Source organism: Pseudopodoces humilis, chromosome 7 (assembly GCF_049639895.1).
Source record: "Pseudopodoces humilis isolate 2021_Gansu_Grassland_sample_001 chromosome 7, ASM4963989v1, whole genome shotgun sequence".
Classification (NCBI taxonomy): domain Eukaryota; kingdom Metazoa; phylum Chordata; class Aves; order Passeriformes; family Paridae; genus Pseudopodoces; species Pseudopodoces humilis.
This window is the reverse complement of record NC_142206.1, coordinates 56,368,440-56,383,919: the sequence shown is the minus strand read 5'-3', so window position 1 is coordinate 56,383,919 and position 15,480 is coordinate 56,368,440. Positions and strand designations below refer to the sequence as shown.

The window sequence follows — 15,480 nt, the reverse complement described above, 5'->3', positions numbered from 1 at the left end:
GTGTTTTATCACTTCCTCCCTAAAGCAAGTTGACACCAGGATGCCAATTTTTGCCTTGAAGTCTGTGACATCTGAGAATATTCCTTTTAGTAGAAGCAGCAAGACATAAATGTAAAATTAAAATTATTTTCCTGTGAATTTACTTTAAGCAAAATAATTAAGATTCTTATATATATATATATATATATATATATACTAGATTTGCATTATCAGCTGCTTTGCCTGAGAAATAGGGTGTTTCTGATTTGAATACAAAAAAATGCTTAATTGCTAAAATGAAAATCAGGAAATGAACAAATAGTGACATCTCTATATGCCAAAATGAATAATCAGAATATTTTAATATAATTTTCTAACATAAACACAGATATTTAATTTGGAGGGAAGCACAGTTACCAACGTGTTTTTTCCACCTTTAGGCATGCTTACGAGTCCAAGAGCAGAAACTCCAAAAATTTGACAACACAGTGGCTGAGATAGAAGAACTTCTGAATAGTAATGAACCTCCATTGGAGCTACAGGTACAGAGAAGCTTTTACAGCTGATACACCAATACTTCTTACTATAGCCCTGCTTCTAGTATTGCCTTTTGCTACAATCAGTCACTGGTTTTACTTACATCCACTCAAGGAGAATTGGAGGCATTTTGTTGCCAGTGAGCAGTGGTATTTCATTTCTTGTATCTCTCAGCTGTTAGAGGTTGTTAAAACCAAACCTGTCATTTTAAACACAAAGGTCTTTCTCACTTCTGTGCCTTTTTAGGTGCTTGGGCCTGCTCAAAGAGGCTGATATCAGTAATATCTGGTGTTTAGCTGTTGGTGAACAATAGGGCAAAATGGACCTCGTCACCCCTTCGGGGATCCCCTTTGGGGAGTTCAGCTTTTCTGATTGTCAATTTTAAACTCTACCTTTGCCTGGACATGGCTTAATGTAGCTTGGTAATATGAAGTTTCTTGCACAGAGTGATGTTTACTGTGGTGTTTTCCTTTGGGGTATCACCAGGAAATCATCTTACTGCGTTAGCTTCCCTTGCTCCTGTAGCAGTTCTGTAATCACCCTCTCACAGTGTCTGTCACATGCACCTTGAGCTTGACCCTGTTTAGCTATTTCTGTGTTTATCCTCAGCAGGCAGTGAACTTGGAGGAGTTTCACTGATCTAAGGAGCTTAGGGAAGGACTCAGCAGCCTTGTGCATGCTCTGCTCCTGGAGAGCCCCAGGTACCTGGAGTCCCAGGGGTGGTGTTCCACCATGTGACCCCACCCAGCTGCTGCCTCATGTAATTCAAGGATGAGGTTCAGGACCTGCTGCTCCTTAGTGAATAGTCTCAACCCAGAGCTCCCAACCTCTCTGCTGGCATTTTTTGGGGCCATTGTGGGGAGTTTCCCCCAGTGGAATCACTGCAGGGGGGTGTGTTACAGAGAGAGCTGCCACCCTCTTTTTCATGGCAGCCGAGGCTCCTGTAAGGCCTTTATCCAGCTCAGGCACTGGAGAGAATGACAAATAAACTAAAACAGCACCAGTAAAAATGCTAAAAAAGATGAAATGAGATCACTCCTCCTCAGAAAAGCAGAACTTAAATGTTTTTCAATTTCTGGAGTGGGAGGGAAACAAATCAAAACAAACTGTAATTGAAACATCTGGACCTCAGATCACTTAATTTATTTTTATTTCTATCATAGATTTTCGTAATGTACTGGGAAATCAATCTGGTATAATTGATGTATGTTTACTTCCAATTTTAAGGTCATCAGATCATCTGTTGTGCAAAAAATGGAGCTGATAAAAGAGCTCTTGTCAGCCAAGCGAGGGACCAGTGAACTCACCGTGAATACAGCAGAGCTGAAGGGAGACCTTGATCTGGCCAAGACACAGATTGGAATGACTGAATCACTTCTCAAAGCTTTATCTCCTTCAGACACCTTAGAGATCTTTACCAAACTAGAGGTAGCATGCCACAGATTGTGTATATTTTATACATTTGTTCATAATTTCTCCCTCTTTCTCATGTGTTCCTAAGTGTTCATCCTGTGCAAATTGTAGACTGCTGGAATAATTCCAGTGAAGAGCCTGGCTTGAATATTTCCTTAAGCTGCCAGAAACATGGAAGAAAAGCCTCTTTTTACTGGAATTATCAGATATATTTAACCCTTGCAGCTGTTGGAAATGATTAATCCTAGGCACAACAGCAATATTGCCACCAGGGTATGTTCAAGCAGTAGTGCGTGTTTGGATTGTCTGTTTTCCAAGACTGGGTAATATACAGAGGATGCCTTTGTGCCACCTGATCCTGACTACAAGGGGAGCTCCCATTAGCCAATTTCAGCCAAATATTTGCTGAAACTCAAGCTTGGAGGCTTAGGCTGGCAGGATTTAAACCTCCTGTGGAGCAGTGAGTGGATTATGTGCATTGTGGGTGTCAGACCTCTAGTGTTTGGGGCAGTGAAATCCCAGCCATTGGAGGAAGCGTAAGAGTTTTTAATTAAATCTCTGGCTCACTCTAAGCTACCTTTCGGCCCATGTGGTGTTGACACACAGAATAAGGAGTTTAGGGGGTGGAATGGCAGCTGAGGCATTCTAGTTTGTAAGTGTTACATGCTCTGGAACACACAATGGCACTATTCACATATCTGTTCTGTGGGGTTATGTGTGCATACAGGTGTACACACACTGCTCAAGGAGAGTTTAGTGCTTATACCTACCTACTGATGGCCTTGTGAATGCCAATACCATTTAAGAAATCATTTTGACAGACAGGCAGGGCTAAACCCTTTTGCAAAACTAATTTGTACTAAAGCAGCTCTGTACAGTGAACTTCTGCTTGGCCTTCAAAGCTAACTTTTTAAAACTCCTGTTTTGTTTTTTGGGTTTTTTTTTTTTTAACCTTAGGAGATACACCAGAAAATTCTGCAGCAAGAACACCTTGTGGCATTACTCCAGGAAGAGACAGATTGTCCTGATGTGGATGAATTAAACAAGCAGCTTAAATGTGTCACTGATTTATTTAATAACAAGAAACATGTGCTTCAAGATCACTTTATGGGTGTTTTGAATCGTAAGTGAACACATTTCAATTATTTACCTTTACAGGTTTGCATTGACCACCACTTTAATGACTTTAAGGTCATACAGTTAATTGGTTGGGTGTTTTAAACTGCTTTGGTATCCCAAACTGCCTCAAGGTTCTGAACAAGATAAAGATTTGCAGAAAAACAGATTTTGATCCCAGAAAATCACTAAGACTGAATCAAAGTATTTGGTTTCTTATTTTTGCATTTAAAACATAAGATAAAGAAGTGTGAAACATAGTTCAGGAACAATTGTCAGAGTATTTCATTTAAAAATACAGAAATCCAATGTTTTGATTTTTTTCCAGTGATTTTTTTTAATTTAAAATTAGTTACAAGAATAAATAGTGTTTATATATAATAATAATAATAGTGTTTATATAGTTTTATTCTTTGCTTTAAGCAGACACAGAATTATGCAGGTAGGAAATTTGGCCCAAAGATAGTCTTATGTCTTCAAATGTTTTTTAAATAGTATCAATCTGTGTGGAAATGAGAAAAGTTTCTTCTAGGCTATTCCAGGTCTTGTTTCCCAAACTGCTGTGACTTTTCTGTTCTCAGGGAACAGGTGTGTTGATTGTCAACCAATGTTAGCTGAAAAAAATAAGAGCTGCAGAATTTTCAGTCACATGTTCTGTAGTAAAAAGCAACCTTAGACAGTAGCACTGATAAATGTAATTGTAAATTGTCTGAAATCTTCATGTTAAACAGGAATTTCTTTTACAGAATGCAGTTAATGAAAAAAATTGGAACGTACCTTTTTATTTCAGGTCAGTGCAAGAATTTTAATGACTGGTTCAGCAGCACTCAGCTGTCTCTGAAGGACTGCTTTGAGCCCTCAGAAACAAAACCCATACTGGAAGAAAGACTACAGAGACTAAAGGTAAAGTATTAAAATATTGTTATTACTAAAGCTGATTGTTCTTGGAGTGTTGCTCTTTTTACCATGAGACTATTCTTGGGACTGAATTCAGCTTGCAGTGGTTTTATAACTGGAGGCTGAAAGAACATCTCATATAGCTTAAAGCATTAGGAAAACAGGGGCAATGAAAATAAAACTGAATTGAATTGAAATTGAAATGAAGTTGTCAGTGCTCAGGTTCAGACAACTTGGGCAAGTGAGAGACAGGACAGTAGTTAATCAAAGTCAGTGAACCTTGACCAAGTACTTCAGTGAGCAAGGCTGCAGAAAGTCAAATATGTAGAGAATAGCGTGAATTTTGACCCCCAATGGACTCACATGTGAAAAAAATTGCATTTAATTTGTTGTAGCAAGATTTTCTCTGCAAATCAGACAGAATGAACAGAAAACAGATGGAAAAGCCACAACATCTGCAAGAAGCAATCACAGTTAAGCAGCAGCAGGAGATAGAGTGATGTCAGTGCTAGATTTGGATGCTGCTTGCCTGTTTCTGTGTGAAACAGTACTGTAGAGAAGAGAAAACAAGTCATCAATTCCACTTTCTCTTTATTTTACAAACAACAACTTTTCCATTTACATATGCCATAGTCAGCAAACTGTGAATTAACATAAATTCTTTTTCAGGAACTGAAATTGCTGGAAAAAAATACTGGTGGATATAACAGTAGCTGAAAAGCTCTTGTAACATAAATATCTATTACACTACAGCAAATTTGACAAATGCATCTTGTGCTTGTGTTCTTTTTCAGCACTTCCTAACATCTGAAGGCAGAGATAGAGACATCCAAGAGGTTAAAGCTTTATTGAATAAAGTGAAGCCTTACTTGCCCAAAGCAAGCATTAACCACCTCAACAGTCGTGTGAGAGATCAAGAGGCAGAACTACAAAGGTTGATCTCCAAATGCCAGAAACGGGAGAAGGAGCTTGGTGCCTCTCTCCAGCAGCTCAGTAGGTAGGGAGCTAATCTTGTCTGACATTTTAATCACACGTGTTATCAAATGATTCATTATTAAACAGCCATAGGGAATGGCAAACAACCATTATTTTTACAAAAGATGGTATTTTAATCAAATGTTTTGTTGTATGTTCCATGTGGGGTTTTTTTTCAATTTCATAGCAGACCTGTGTGGAAATTATGGACAATTTCAGCGACATGAGCAGAGACAGTTAAAATTAGGCTTATGTTCAAAATTTTTCTTGATTAGACACTCTATTTATGTTATTTTTTCAGCAAAACACTGCTGCCAGCAGCTTTTAACCTTGTGATGCCTCTTATTTTGACCTGAGTCTCTGTTTATACCTCCTTTAGTCTTGAAGAAAGCAGCATGGCGTTGGAAGAATGGCTCTCTGCTCAGGAGGAAAAAGTGAAAGAGATCAATAAAGATGATACAGAACTTGAAAATGTCTATAAAACATTATTAATGCAGAGGTACTGGGTTTTTTGGTCTCTTTCTAAGAACTGTCTTCTAAACAAGATTCTTCCATGTTGTTACAACAAATTGATGCTGATTAATTTTTTTTTATTATTTTTCAGGAAACCATTTGACTCCCTGGCTCAGCTATCAAATTCCTTGAGGGAGGCTGGGCTGGCAGAATATGAAACCCTTTCTGAAGCCAGTAATCTTATTAGTAGGTACCATGCACTGATAACACATGTCAGTGAAATGGCAGGGAGTACTGACAGACTTCCAGTGGAAGGACAGAATTTTGAAGGCCTTGCCCAGGATGTTTCTTGCTGGATCAAAAAGCTTGAGGAGGCTCTCAATAAAATGAGTTCACAAGGAAGTGAGTTGCCATCAGATGAAAGGATTATTCAGATAAAGGTATTGTGTTAAATATATTCCTTTTTCACATTCCACCTCAAGCTAGTGCTTGATGAGTCAGTACCACCTGAAAGATACTGTCACTGCTCGTGGGCTATAATTTTGTAATTTTAGCATTTTTTTTAAATTTGTCAGCACAATATGGGTCTTCTTTGTAGAGAATAATGAATAAATTAGCTTAATTGTCCCAGACTTTGAAAATTAGATGATCTATATGTTTATGTGTCAGCTATGTAATGTATCAGAAGAAAACTTCTGTTGTCTTGAACAGCAGTGTGAAAAGTATGAAAAGAATAATGGTAATACCTTTCATTTTGTAACCAAAAATAATTGTGTATGCACTGCTTCTGCTTCTTGTTTAATACAGGAAATCACAAATCTCAGAGATCAAGGTGAGGCCAAAATACAGAGCATGGTGGCTCTAGGAGAAACTATATTGAGAAATGAGAAAAATAAGAAGCCAGAGGTTCAGCAGACTATTTCTGAGCTCCAGAAAAGGTGGGAAAACATCTGTCAGATGGCCACTGAATTTAGCAGGTAATGTAGAATTTGCAAGAAGCAGTTGGTATATTGACTTTTTTCTCTTCTTCCTGCATCTGTTCAATTAATTTTCTGTTCTGTGGGAGCAGAATGAGATACCCACATAAGTAGTTTTATTTCTGCAGAGTTGTGGAGGGGCAGGTCACAGCTTGGCCTGAATGGTCAGGTGGGGAATAGCCAGAGATCCTTTCTGGTGTGGCCATGAATAGCCAGAGAATCTTCTCTTTCCTCCTGTTATTATTGAGGTCTCAGTAAAAACAGCACAAGAGGCACTCAGGAAGATGGAGCATTGGATCCAGCACAGCAGAATGCAGAGCATCCTCTTCACACTGTTATAGACAAGAGAGAAGGTGCTCTGCATGTCTGAAGAGATGCTCAGGACCTTGCAGGATCAGGTTTGTGGACAGCAGATGTACCACAGGAACAACAGCAGTGAGAAGCTGGAACAGGGAACTTGATGCAAGAGCACTTCACTTATGTGAGGCTGTGGTTTGCTTATTTGCCAAAAAATATGAATGTTGAGGGGCAGAACCCAAAACAATGAAGCTCTGTTTTTGTCCTCAATTATCCTGCTGTACTTTACAGAATTATATCCAGACTATCTATTTGGATTTGTTTGTGTGGAATCATATTTTTGAATGTTGGCATTTAAGTTCCATCTGGAAGATATCTGAGCTTCATCACTAAATGTGAACATACAAATGTTACTTCTGTCTCATTGCATGCTTCCTGTGGACAAATGCAACCTGTTCACCTGCAGCAGATCAGCATGCATGCTTATAAAGCACACAAAGAGAAATTCAGTGTAAAGGTCAGGAAAGTAATCACTGGATTGTACTAACGTACCCCATATTGTAAATGCTGCCTTTGTTGTCTGTATCTCTAAAACACTCCCCCACCCAACTAAATGTGATGTGTGTCTTCCACAGAGCATTCCCTTTCAGGAGGCTGTCATGGGAAGTCAAGGAAAGCAGACTCATAACCATATTGTAGTTTTTTGAACAGAATTTCTACTGCAGTGAAAAGCAGAAGAATACTGAGCATAAGCATCACATCTCAGATGTTGGAAACTGGGTTTATAGGTTAAGGTTTAAGAGGGTTAGTCATTTGTCCTGCATTTAGGTCCAGTTCATCTGCAAAAACCAGTGTTTTTCATCCCCTTGAAAACTCCATTCTGATCAGTAATTTAAGATCTGGAGAAAAAAGTATTCAGTACACTCAAGTTCATTCTAATGGTTGACTTGTTCACACTTTGACATTTTCTAGGTAATCAATACATCTGTTTTTTTAACACTATTAAACACAGCATTTTTTCCTTAGCCCTCAAGAGCAACTTCAGTGCAACAGGGAGCAATATGACCAAAGCAAAGAAGATCTGAAACAGGCTCTAATGGAACTGGAGAAACAGCAAAAGGAGATTTTTGCCCTTCAGCCTGGTTTGGAGGAGAAGCAAGCTCAGCTGGCAAACTATGCTGACCTCCTGCAGAAAACAGAAGCCTTGACTTCCCAGTTTAGCAAATTGAAAAGCCAGAAAGAGCATCTACAGGGCCACACTGTCGATCCCTGCTTCACAGAGGCAGAATGGTCAGAATTAAAACACCAACATGAAAATCTGCTCAGCCAGCTCCAGGTTGGGACCTTCACTCTCTCTGTCCTTTCCTGTTGGTTGCACTTCTCACTGCTCAGATGTGTTTTCGTTCGGGTGGGAAGGTTATCGGTAAAGCTGGGAGTGGAGGAAATTCCTCTGAAAAAGGGCAGGGAATATTTCCCCCCCTCTCTCTGAGGGATAAATACTGAAACAACTGAGACCAAAGTAAGCGTGAAGAACGTTTTGTGCCTGTGTAAACAGATCTGGATAGCTGTAATATGGAGCATTTGCTCTTACATTCTTCAATCCACAGTACGTTTTCTTCCTTTTGGAAGGATGAATTTGGAAAACATGTGAAAGGTTCTTTTCCAGCATCTTGCTTGTTCTTGGTTTCACCCAATGTAGTGCAAACTGCATTTGTACCATGTGGCATTCCATCTCTAATGTTTCATCCATTTTAAGAGAAAACATCCTTTTTACAAGTACATTTCTATGATATGTTAACCCTTCTGCTTCCTGCTATTCATAAAAATTTTGTTCATTATGGGAGTCCATAATGTGCTGGGAAGAGAGCAAAATGGTTTTGTGTTCATCCTATGGTTAGCCAGATATTTTATGGGAAACAAGCAAGTTCATTGTGCTGGTGAGGTCCTGGAAAAGCTGTAACAGTCTGTGGATGATTGTTAGAGATAATGGTGGACTAATCTAGAAACTTCTTGGTTTCTCAACCTTCATGCAGACATGGGAAAGCCCTGTTCAAGAGCACCAGCAGGTTCAGGATACAGTAACAGGCCTGAGCACTGAGCTGAAAACTGTCTCTGAGAAGCTGTCTGAGCGTGATGGTCCAGCAACAGAACAACCATCAGATGAGCAAAATCAGTTGAAATCACAGGTATGTTGCAGTTTCTGCATCTTGGAGACCATCACATTTGTAAATGAGATCTGCTCGTGGTGTCAAACTGAAAAGCTATGAAAACTTTCTAGAATAAAAAGTGTGTAATGTTCCTTTATCAAGATAATTGTAGGACTCAAACCACTCTTAATGAACTTGGGGGGACCTTGGCTGAACAGGAGGTTCAGGAAGAATTGTCCTAGCTCAAGCATGCAGGATTCTTCAGTTTGGTTGTTTAGGATTTTGGTTTTGTCCTCTTGGGGCATAATGAGGAAAGATATGATTAAATTTGGTATTAGTAAGTGTCCTTAATTTAGCCAGTGTGAAACTTTTTTTTTAAAAAGTCAGTAAGCCAAGTTCATTTTTAAGAAGTGTCCTGCATGTAGAAGTAGGCATTCTTTTGCTTTTTGGCAGAATGGAAGTGAGTCTTGTAGCTGTGAGCGCGGAGTTGCTGTAAGCTGGAATCATAGCTCAGATATGGATAACTGCAATTCCCTGTCCTGCAGAACTTGCTGTACCTCTAAGAAGGAAAAAGGAATAGGAGAGGAGACAAGGGGGGAATTAACTGTTCAGAGCTTGGAAGGATCATCATCCCAGTGTGCTATGGGATTATTTTATCACCGTAACACTTTTAGTTTCAGGTGTTCTATGTGCATAAAAATGGCTGACAAAATTATTGGTAATTGACTTTCTGCAGCAAATAGGTCTGCATGTACCTTTCAACACAGTTTGTTGTTCAAAACAAGTATTTATGATTTTAGAGGCTGACTTAGATCTTGTCATTAGGTATACTGAGTGAAGACACTTTTCAAATAAAATGTTCTCTTCGTGTTTAAAGGAACAACAGGGACCACTTAGCCGATGTGAAGACTCTGTAAAGAAAAGTTTGGTTTTAACAGAAACTGTTAAACAAAACACCTCTTCACCAGAACAGGATCTTATTAAGGATGAGATTGAAACACTTCAAAGTGAACACAAAAATCTGGAAGAAAGACTTGAAAATGTCAAGCAAAAGAAGGAAAACATTTTCAGTGAAGCCCTTGAGTTAAAAGATGAGTTCGATAATGAAACACAAAAGGAAGATGAGGCAGATACGGTGCTGAAGAGAGAGACACAGATCACTTCTGATACTCAAATCTCTGGAAGGGAGACCCCCACAGCAGTGGAGCTGAAAAAGCCTTTGGAAATGAGTGATGTGAGTTTATTTATTGACAGTGACAATGGGAAGCCGGCTAAAGAGACAGCTCAAATGTCTTATGTGTATTGCATCCTTAATTTCACTGAAATTAAGCCTCCTATAAATACAAGTGTATAAATCAAAGAAGTGGAAGGAACTCTCATAACTTGTTACAGGAAGTCTGTAACAAGCCAATAACGTACTTAAAACAACAATTTTCCATTTAAATACAATTCCATTTAAATGCATGTTACTTTCTCTTGCCACTTACTACAGCAGGTATCCTTGCTCAGGACAGGGAGAAGGTGTAGAGATGGGAAATCTGCAGATGAACCTCTGCCTAAGAGTTGAGAGCTGCTCTTAAACCAATGAGACTTGTTTAGAGCTGCAGCAAAGTATTTGTCCTGTTTGTTTTCAGAGAGAATAATTTTTACCATTCAGAAATTCATGTTAAAATATAATGATTATGGTAACACAAGCAGATTTTCTTTTCTATCATTTTTCTTAGGGTCAAGATGTAAATGGAAATATGTCTAAGAAAGAGAATGCTCCAGTTTTGGAGGAAAGCAGTGTATTGTCAGACAACCCATTACAGGATATCCATCACAGCAAGGAGGGATTGGGGCAGGCTGTTCAGGTACCTGACAAATGTGTTTCAGTATAAGTCAGTGTATATGTGTGTGTTCATTAGAAATCCATATGTAATTCCTTAAAATCTCTCATTTTTTGGAGGCATGTTTTCCTTATCTGATGGAAGTAATGATAAATTGTGTTTTCTTCAAACCATCCCCTCAGCCTTGCTCTTGTGAAGTGTGCAAGAGATGAAAGTGATGGTGTCTGCAAACCCACAGGGCTTGGACCCACTTTGTCCATGATGCAAAACGCACCACCTACCTGTGATTTCATAAAATCTATCACTAAATGGTTGGATTTGGAAAGGATGTTAAAGTCCATCCAGTTCCAACCCCCCTGCATAGGCAGGGACAACTTCCACTAGGCCAGGTTGTCCTGAGCCCCACCCAGCAGCCCAGCCTTACACACTGCCAGGGCTGGGAATTCAACAGGTTTCATCACTGCAGGTAATGAAAGGTCTCTAACCTGGAACTGCTGATTTTTATGGGACCTCAGGACACTGATGCTGTAAATTACTTGTAAAAATGTAAATGTGTGCAAGGCTGAGGGAATGATTTGGAGTACTCATTGACCTGACCATGGAGTAATAAGAGTACCTGGGAGAGATCACCATCAAAATATCACAGTGGAAAATGTCCATACTAGGATTTCTGGAGAAGGTGCAAAATCAATAGTTACCAAATGTGTCTAATCAGAAACTTCTATAACCATATTAAAAAATCTTGTAAGCACTTATTCCTGTTAACCCTGTCCTGAAACTGCTTGAGAGTGGGTAAGATCCCAATATGGCAAACTGATTTAAGCAGGGGATTCCAGCTCTCTGGGTTAGGGTTACCTCAGCCTTTTCCTTCATTCATTAAGCTAAAATGAAGATAGAGTAGACAGATTGTGGAGTGGGAAGTTTCTTAGCAAATTTTGTACTATGACTTTTACTGATTGTAAACATTTTTCATTTTTCAAATCAGGGAGAGACTGATAAGGAGAGCCCAGATATGGATAAACCTGACAGGATCCAAGAGGATGTTCTGGACAGTGCAGTTTTGGGTGGTAAAGCAGAACTGGAAAGACATCAGGATGGTGTTGCTTTTGAAGGTGGTCAATCTAGGGAAAAAACCCATCCAGCACAGGTAACTGGACATGAGATTACACCAGAGGGGTCAAAATTGAGGGTGTATGTATCCAGTTTAGTTGCAGGGGTGATGATACTACTACAAAATGAGTGAGAAAATCCTCAAGTTTACACTGAGCTACTTTTGTCTGATGTGATACTTAGTACATGGTAACTTGTTTAATTCTTTCCTGTACATATAAAATTAGTATAGAGGGAATTTTTTTTCTTCAGTGGTTAGCTGAAGATCATTCCAAGGGATATTATTGCATTCCAAGTCACCTGGATGTATTGTGAAATCTCCTGACCATTTTGCCTGAATACTGTTCTTGTGCTTGACTTGCTTTCATTTATATAGATTCCTTATCTAGATATTTACTTTGCATGTGTGAGGCTGCATTTGAGATGCTGTGCCCTGTGTGGTGCACCCTGTCACAAGGGGAATTTTGACAGAGTTTTAGCAAACTCTGTGAGATACTGAAACCTACATCCAGCAAACCTCCAGGTTACCCACAGGTCTCTCCTGCCTGGGTGTCAAACCAGATACACTCTGTCTATAGTACAAGTCCTCAGGAAAAAGCTAAACCTATAAAAAATGCATTCAAAACTGTGTCCAGGAGCACACAATTTAAAGTCCCTGCTTAGAATAATGAAATATGAACAGTGTAGGTCAGAACACTCGCAATTTATTCTAAAAATTTATAACAAAATTACAGCATTGCTTCTTGTAAGTGGTTTCCTTTGCCATAACCTTGCTCACAGTAAATTACAAGGTGTAATTATGGTTTTCCTCATCTACCTATAATTATGGGCTTCATAGCTTTCTCAAGCACTGTAATTACTACTCAGCAGGTTTGATTAGAGCTTTCTGATTACTGGTTTCTTTTGTTTTTCTTACACCAAAAGGAGGAACCTAGTGATGTAGAGAATCAGTCATATAGAGAAAATGAGGGGCAGGTTCAACAGAAGCTGTGCCAGAAAGGTCAAGTTCTGGAATCTGCAGCAGCTGAGAAAGATGGTCTGGGGTTGAATCCCCCAGCTCCTGCACATGAGGTAACCACAGTCTGTTAGTTCAAGTGAAATGTGCCAGTTGTTCAATTTTTGTTTCCACATTGGTCTCAGGTGAAGGTGTTTTAAAAACAGAGACAATTAATCACATCAAAATCAAGACCATTGTGGATAGTTCTTATTTATGTCCATGATAATTCTGAACTTTATCCAAAGTCCTTGCCACATCATAATTTTCAGTGGTTGTGTTGAAAAAAGAATTCACTCTAGTTTTTAGAGCCATCTTAATCAGTCTTTATGATATTTAGACCTTTATCTTTAAACTGTCAATCAATACAAACTTCTTTCCATATCATTACAGTCAGTTATGATGGTTTTGCCATCAGAAAACTGAAATCCAGGGGTGATCCAGCATAAGAAAATAAATGAAATACAGAAAGGAGAAAGGATTCGAGCTGAATTAATGAAAAGTTACATTACTCAATGACTTTACTAATTCTACTCTTCTTTAAGAGTAAAGGAGTTATATCACAAGTACCCTGTGAGAGCTGATCTCAGACACTACATTCTTAAATTGAAGGTAGAGCTTTATCTCATCTTCATGATGAATCTATAGGCAGGGCCACACAGGGCCTGTCCATGGGCAGGTCTTACCTGGCACTTGCACATCTGCTCTCTCTGGAAACCCAACAAAATCTCCCAAGGGTCTTGGGACTTTGAAGAAGCCCTTGCTGAATGGAAGCTAGTAGAGTTATTTGGATTTACAAAAAGGGTGTGAGGGAAGATTTGGTAAACTACAGAGTTGTTAGGCTAACATCAGTTCCTGGAAGAATTAGAGAGGTCATTCTGGGTACTATTGAAAAGCATTTAAGGAACAATGCAATCATCATAGAATCATTTAGGTAGAAAAAGACTTCTAGGGCCATCATGTCCAACCATTTACCCAGCACTACCAAGCTCACCACTAAACCATGTCACCAAGTGCCACAGGTATACTCTTTTAAATCCCTCCAGGGATGGTGACCCACCACTGCCCTGGGCAGCCTGTTCCAGTACCTGACCACCCTTTTGTTGAAGGAATCTTTCCTAAAATCCAGTCTAAATCTCCACTGGCAGAGCTTGAGGCCGTTTCCTCCTCTCCTGTCACTTGTTACATGGCAAAAGAGACCAACCCCACCTGGCTACACCCTTGTGTCAGGGAGTTGTAGAGAGTGATAAGGTCTCCTCTGAGCCTCCTTTTCTTCAGGCTAAACAACTCCAGACTGGTGCTCCAGACCCTTCCCCAGCTCCATTGCCCTTCTCTGGACACATTCCAGCACCTCAAGGTTTTTTCATGTAGCGAGGGGCCTGAAACTGGACACAGAATTTGAGGTGCAATGAGAACATCACACAAACAAGCAAAACAAGTACACAGCAAGGTTTTTCTAAAAGTCAGGACACTTTTGTGTCTTTTGATGTGCTGATATTTCAATCTGGTGAAGTGGATTTCCTCCTTTCTGTGTGATAGCTTAGCTGAGTTTTAATGCTTACTTCAGTTCTATGGCACTCCAGAGTCTCTTGAGATTAAATCTCATGTCTGAGTTGATACAACTGTTTTGGATATGTACACAGAGAAATTGAAAAGTTTTCCAACTGACTGGTTCATGAGTGGCCTCTTCAGTTTTGACTGAAAATAACCTAGAGTTCAACTGAAGAGAACTATTCTTCTCTGATAATGTGTATGATGTGCTATATGTTTCTCACACTTGAAGGCAGGTGTATTTTGCATAGCTCATGACCCACAGAGGGACAGATGACAGCAACAGTTTACAAGTGATACATGGCTGCAGGGATAGCTGGCTGCTTCTAGTAAAACAGTGTCTAAAGTAGCAATACATGAAGTTTATCTGACAATAATTTTTTTAATGTTATTGATTTTAGATGTTAGTACCATGGAGAATCTCACACTGCAGTTATATCTGTGTATTTGTATGCAGTCACTCATATAAATTTTATGCAGATCACCAGTTATGGACAGGTAGTGGGAGAAGGGAAATGCAGAAAGATTTTTAAGGGATAATCACGTGATCCAACTCTAGCCTGTGACTTTTCATTTACGCTTTCTTTATATACTTTTTTATTTATTGCTGTCTGCAATAGCTGAAGGTGATGTTAAACCTTGGTCCCAGCCCAAGTGACTTGTCCTTCTGTTGTGGGAATCGGAGGCAGTGGCAGGAACTGGCTCTGGAGCCTTCTAATCCCTCCTCACCCTGATTGAGATGTGACTCCCTACTGCTCTCATCTTATCCCAGATTTTGGATAGCACCTGTGACAGTGGCAGCTGGGGCTTTGTGTCACAGCCAAGCTGCTTCATGCATGAGCTGCCCTGACTGTAGGGGTGGGGGACAGGGATGTAGCTTCCAGTTTCTAGGTCCTGGTTGATCCACAGAGGCTGTGGGGGAAACCACAGCAGGGTTTAACAGCCCCAGCATGGCTTAAACACGTGAAGCAAAGTGCTGCAGTCAGAAAACTTACTGGTTTAGACCCTTCAGAAATAAGGATCTTGTTTTGTGTTGTAGGACACAGGTGCAGAAGTGGTTGTCCAGAAGGAACTGTTTCCCAGAGTGCAAGTAAACAATGAATATTTTGAAGAGGAACAAAAGGTCAATGAGCTGAAAAATGAAGTGGCTGAACTGGATATGGTGCTTATAAATGAGCAACTAAAAGAGCTGGAGGTATGGAAAC

The 15,480-nt window shown here is 39.7% G+C and overlaps 1 protein-coding gene across 3 annotated transcripts in view; it reads left to right on the top strand.

Annotated features, from left to right (window-relative positions):
• The window catches only part of SYNE2 (spectrin repeat containing nuclear envelope protein 2), a 174,554-nt gene that overhangs the window by 58,684 nt on the left and 100,390 nt on the right, over positions 1-15,480 (top strand). For 2 of the 3 annotated variants that reach the window (XM_088057691.1, XM_014249769.2), the window contains 15 exons: positions 420-521; positions 1,744-1,944; positions 2,887-3,052; positions 3,836-3,948; positions 4,737-4,939; positions 5,297-5,416; positions 5,522-5,810; positions 6,178-6,347; positions 7,671-7,980; positions 8,678-8,830; positions 9,669-10,025; positions 10,516-10,644; positions 11,606-11,767; positions 12,655-12,801; positions 15,315-15,470. In XM_088057691.1, the coding sequence (XP_087913817.1) occupies positions 420-521; positions 1,744-1,944; positions 2,887-3,052; positions 3,836-3,948; positions 4,737-4,939; positions 5,297-5,416; positions 5,522-5,810; positions 6,178-6,347; positions 7,671-7,980; positions 8,678-8,830; positions 9,669-10,025; positions 10,516-10,644; positions 11,606-11,767; positions 12,655-12,801; positions 15,315-15,470 (2,778 nt within the window). The remainder of the gene's footprint in view (positions 1-419; positions 522-1,743; positions 1,945-2,886; positions 3,053-3,835; positions 3,949-4,736; positions 4,940-5,296; positions 5,417-5,521; positions 5,811-6,177; positions 6,348-7,670; positions 7,981-8,677; positions 8,831-9,668; positions 10,026-10,515; positions 10,645-11,605; positions 11,768-12,654; positions 12,802-15,314; positions 15,471-15,480) is intronic. The other variant, XM_088057692.1, reaches the window with a different exon arrangement.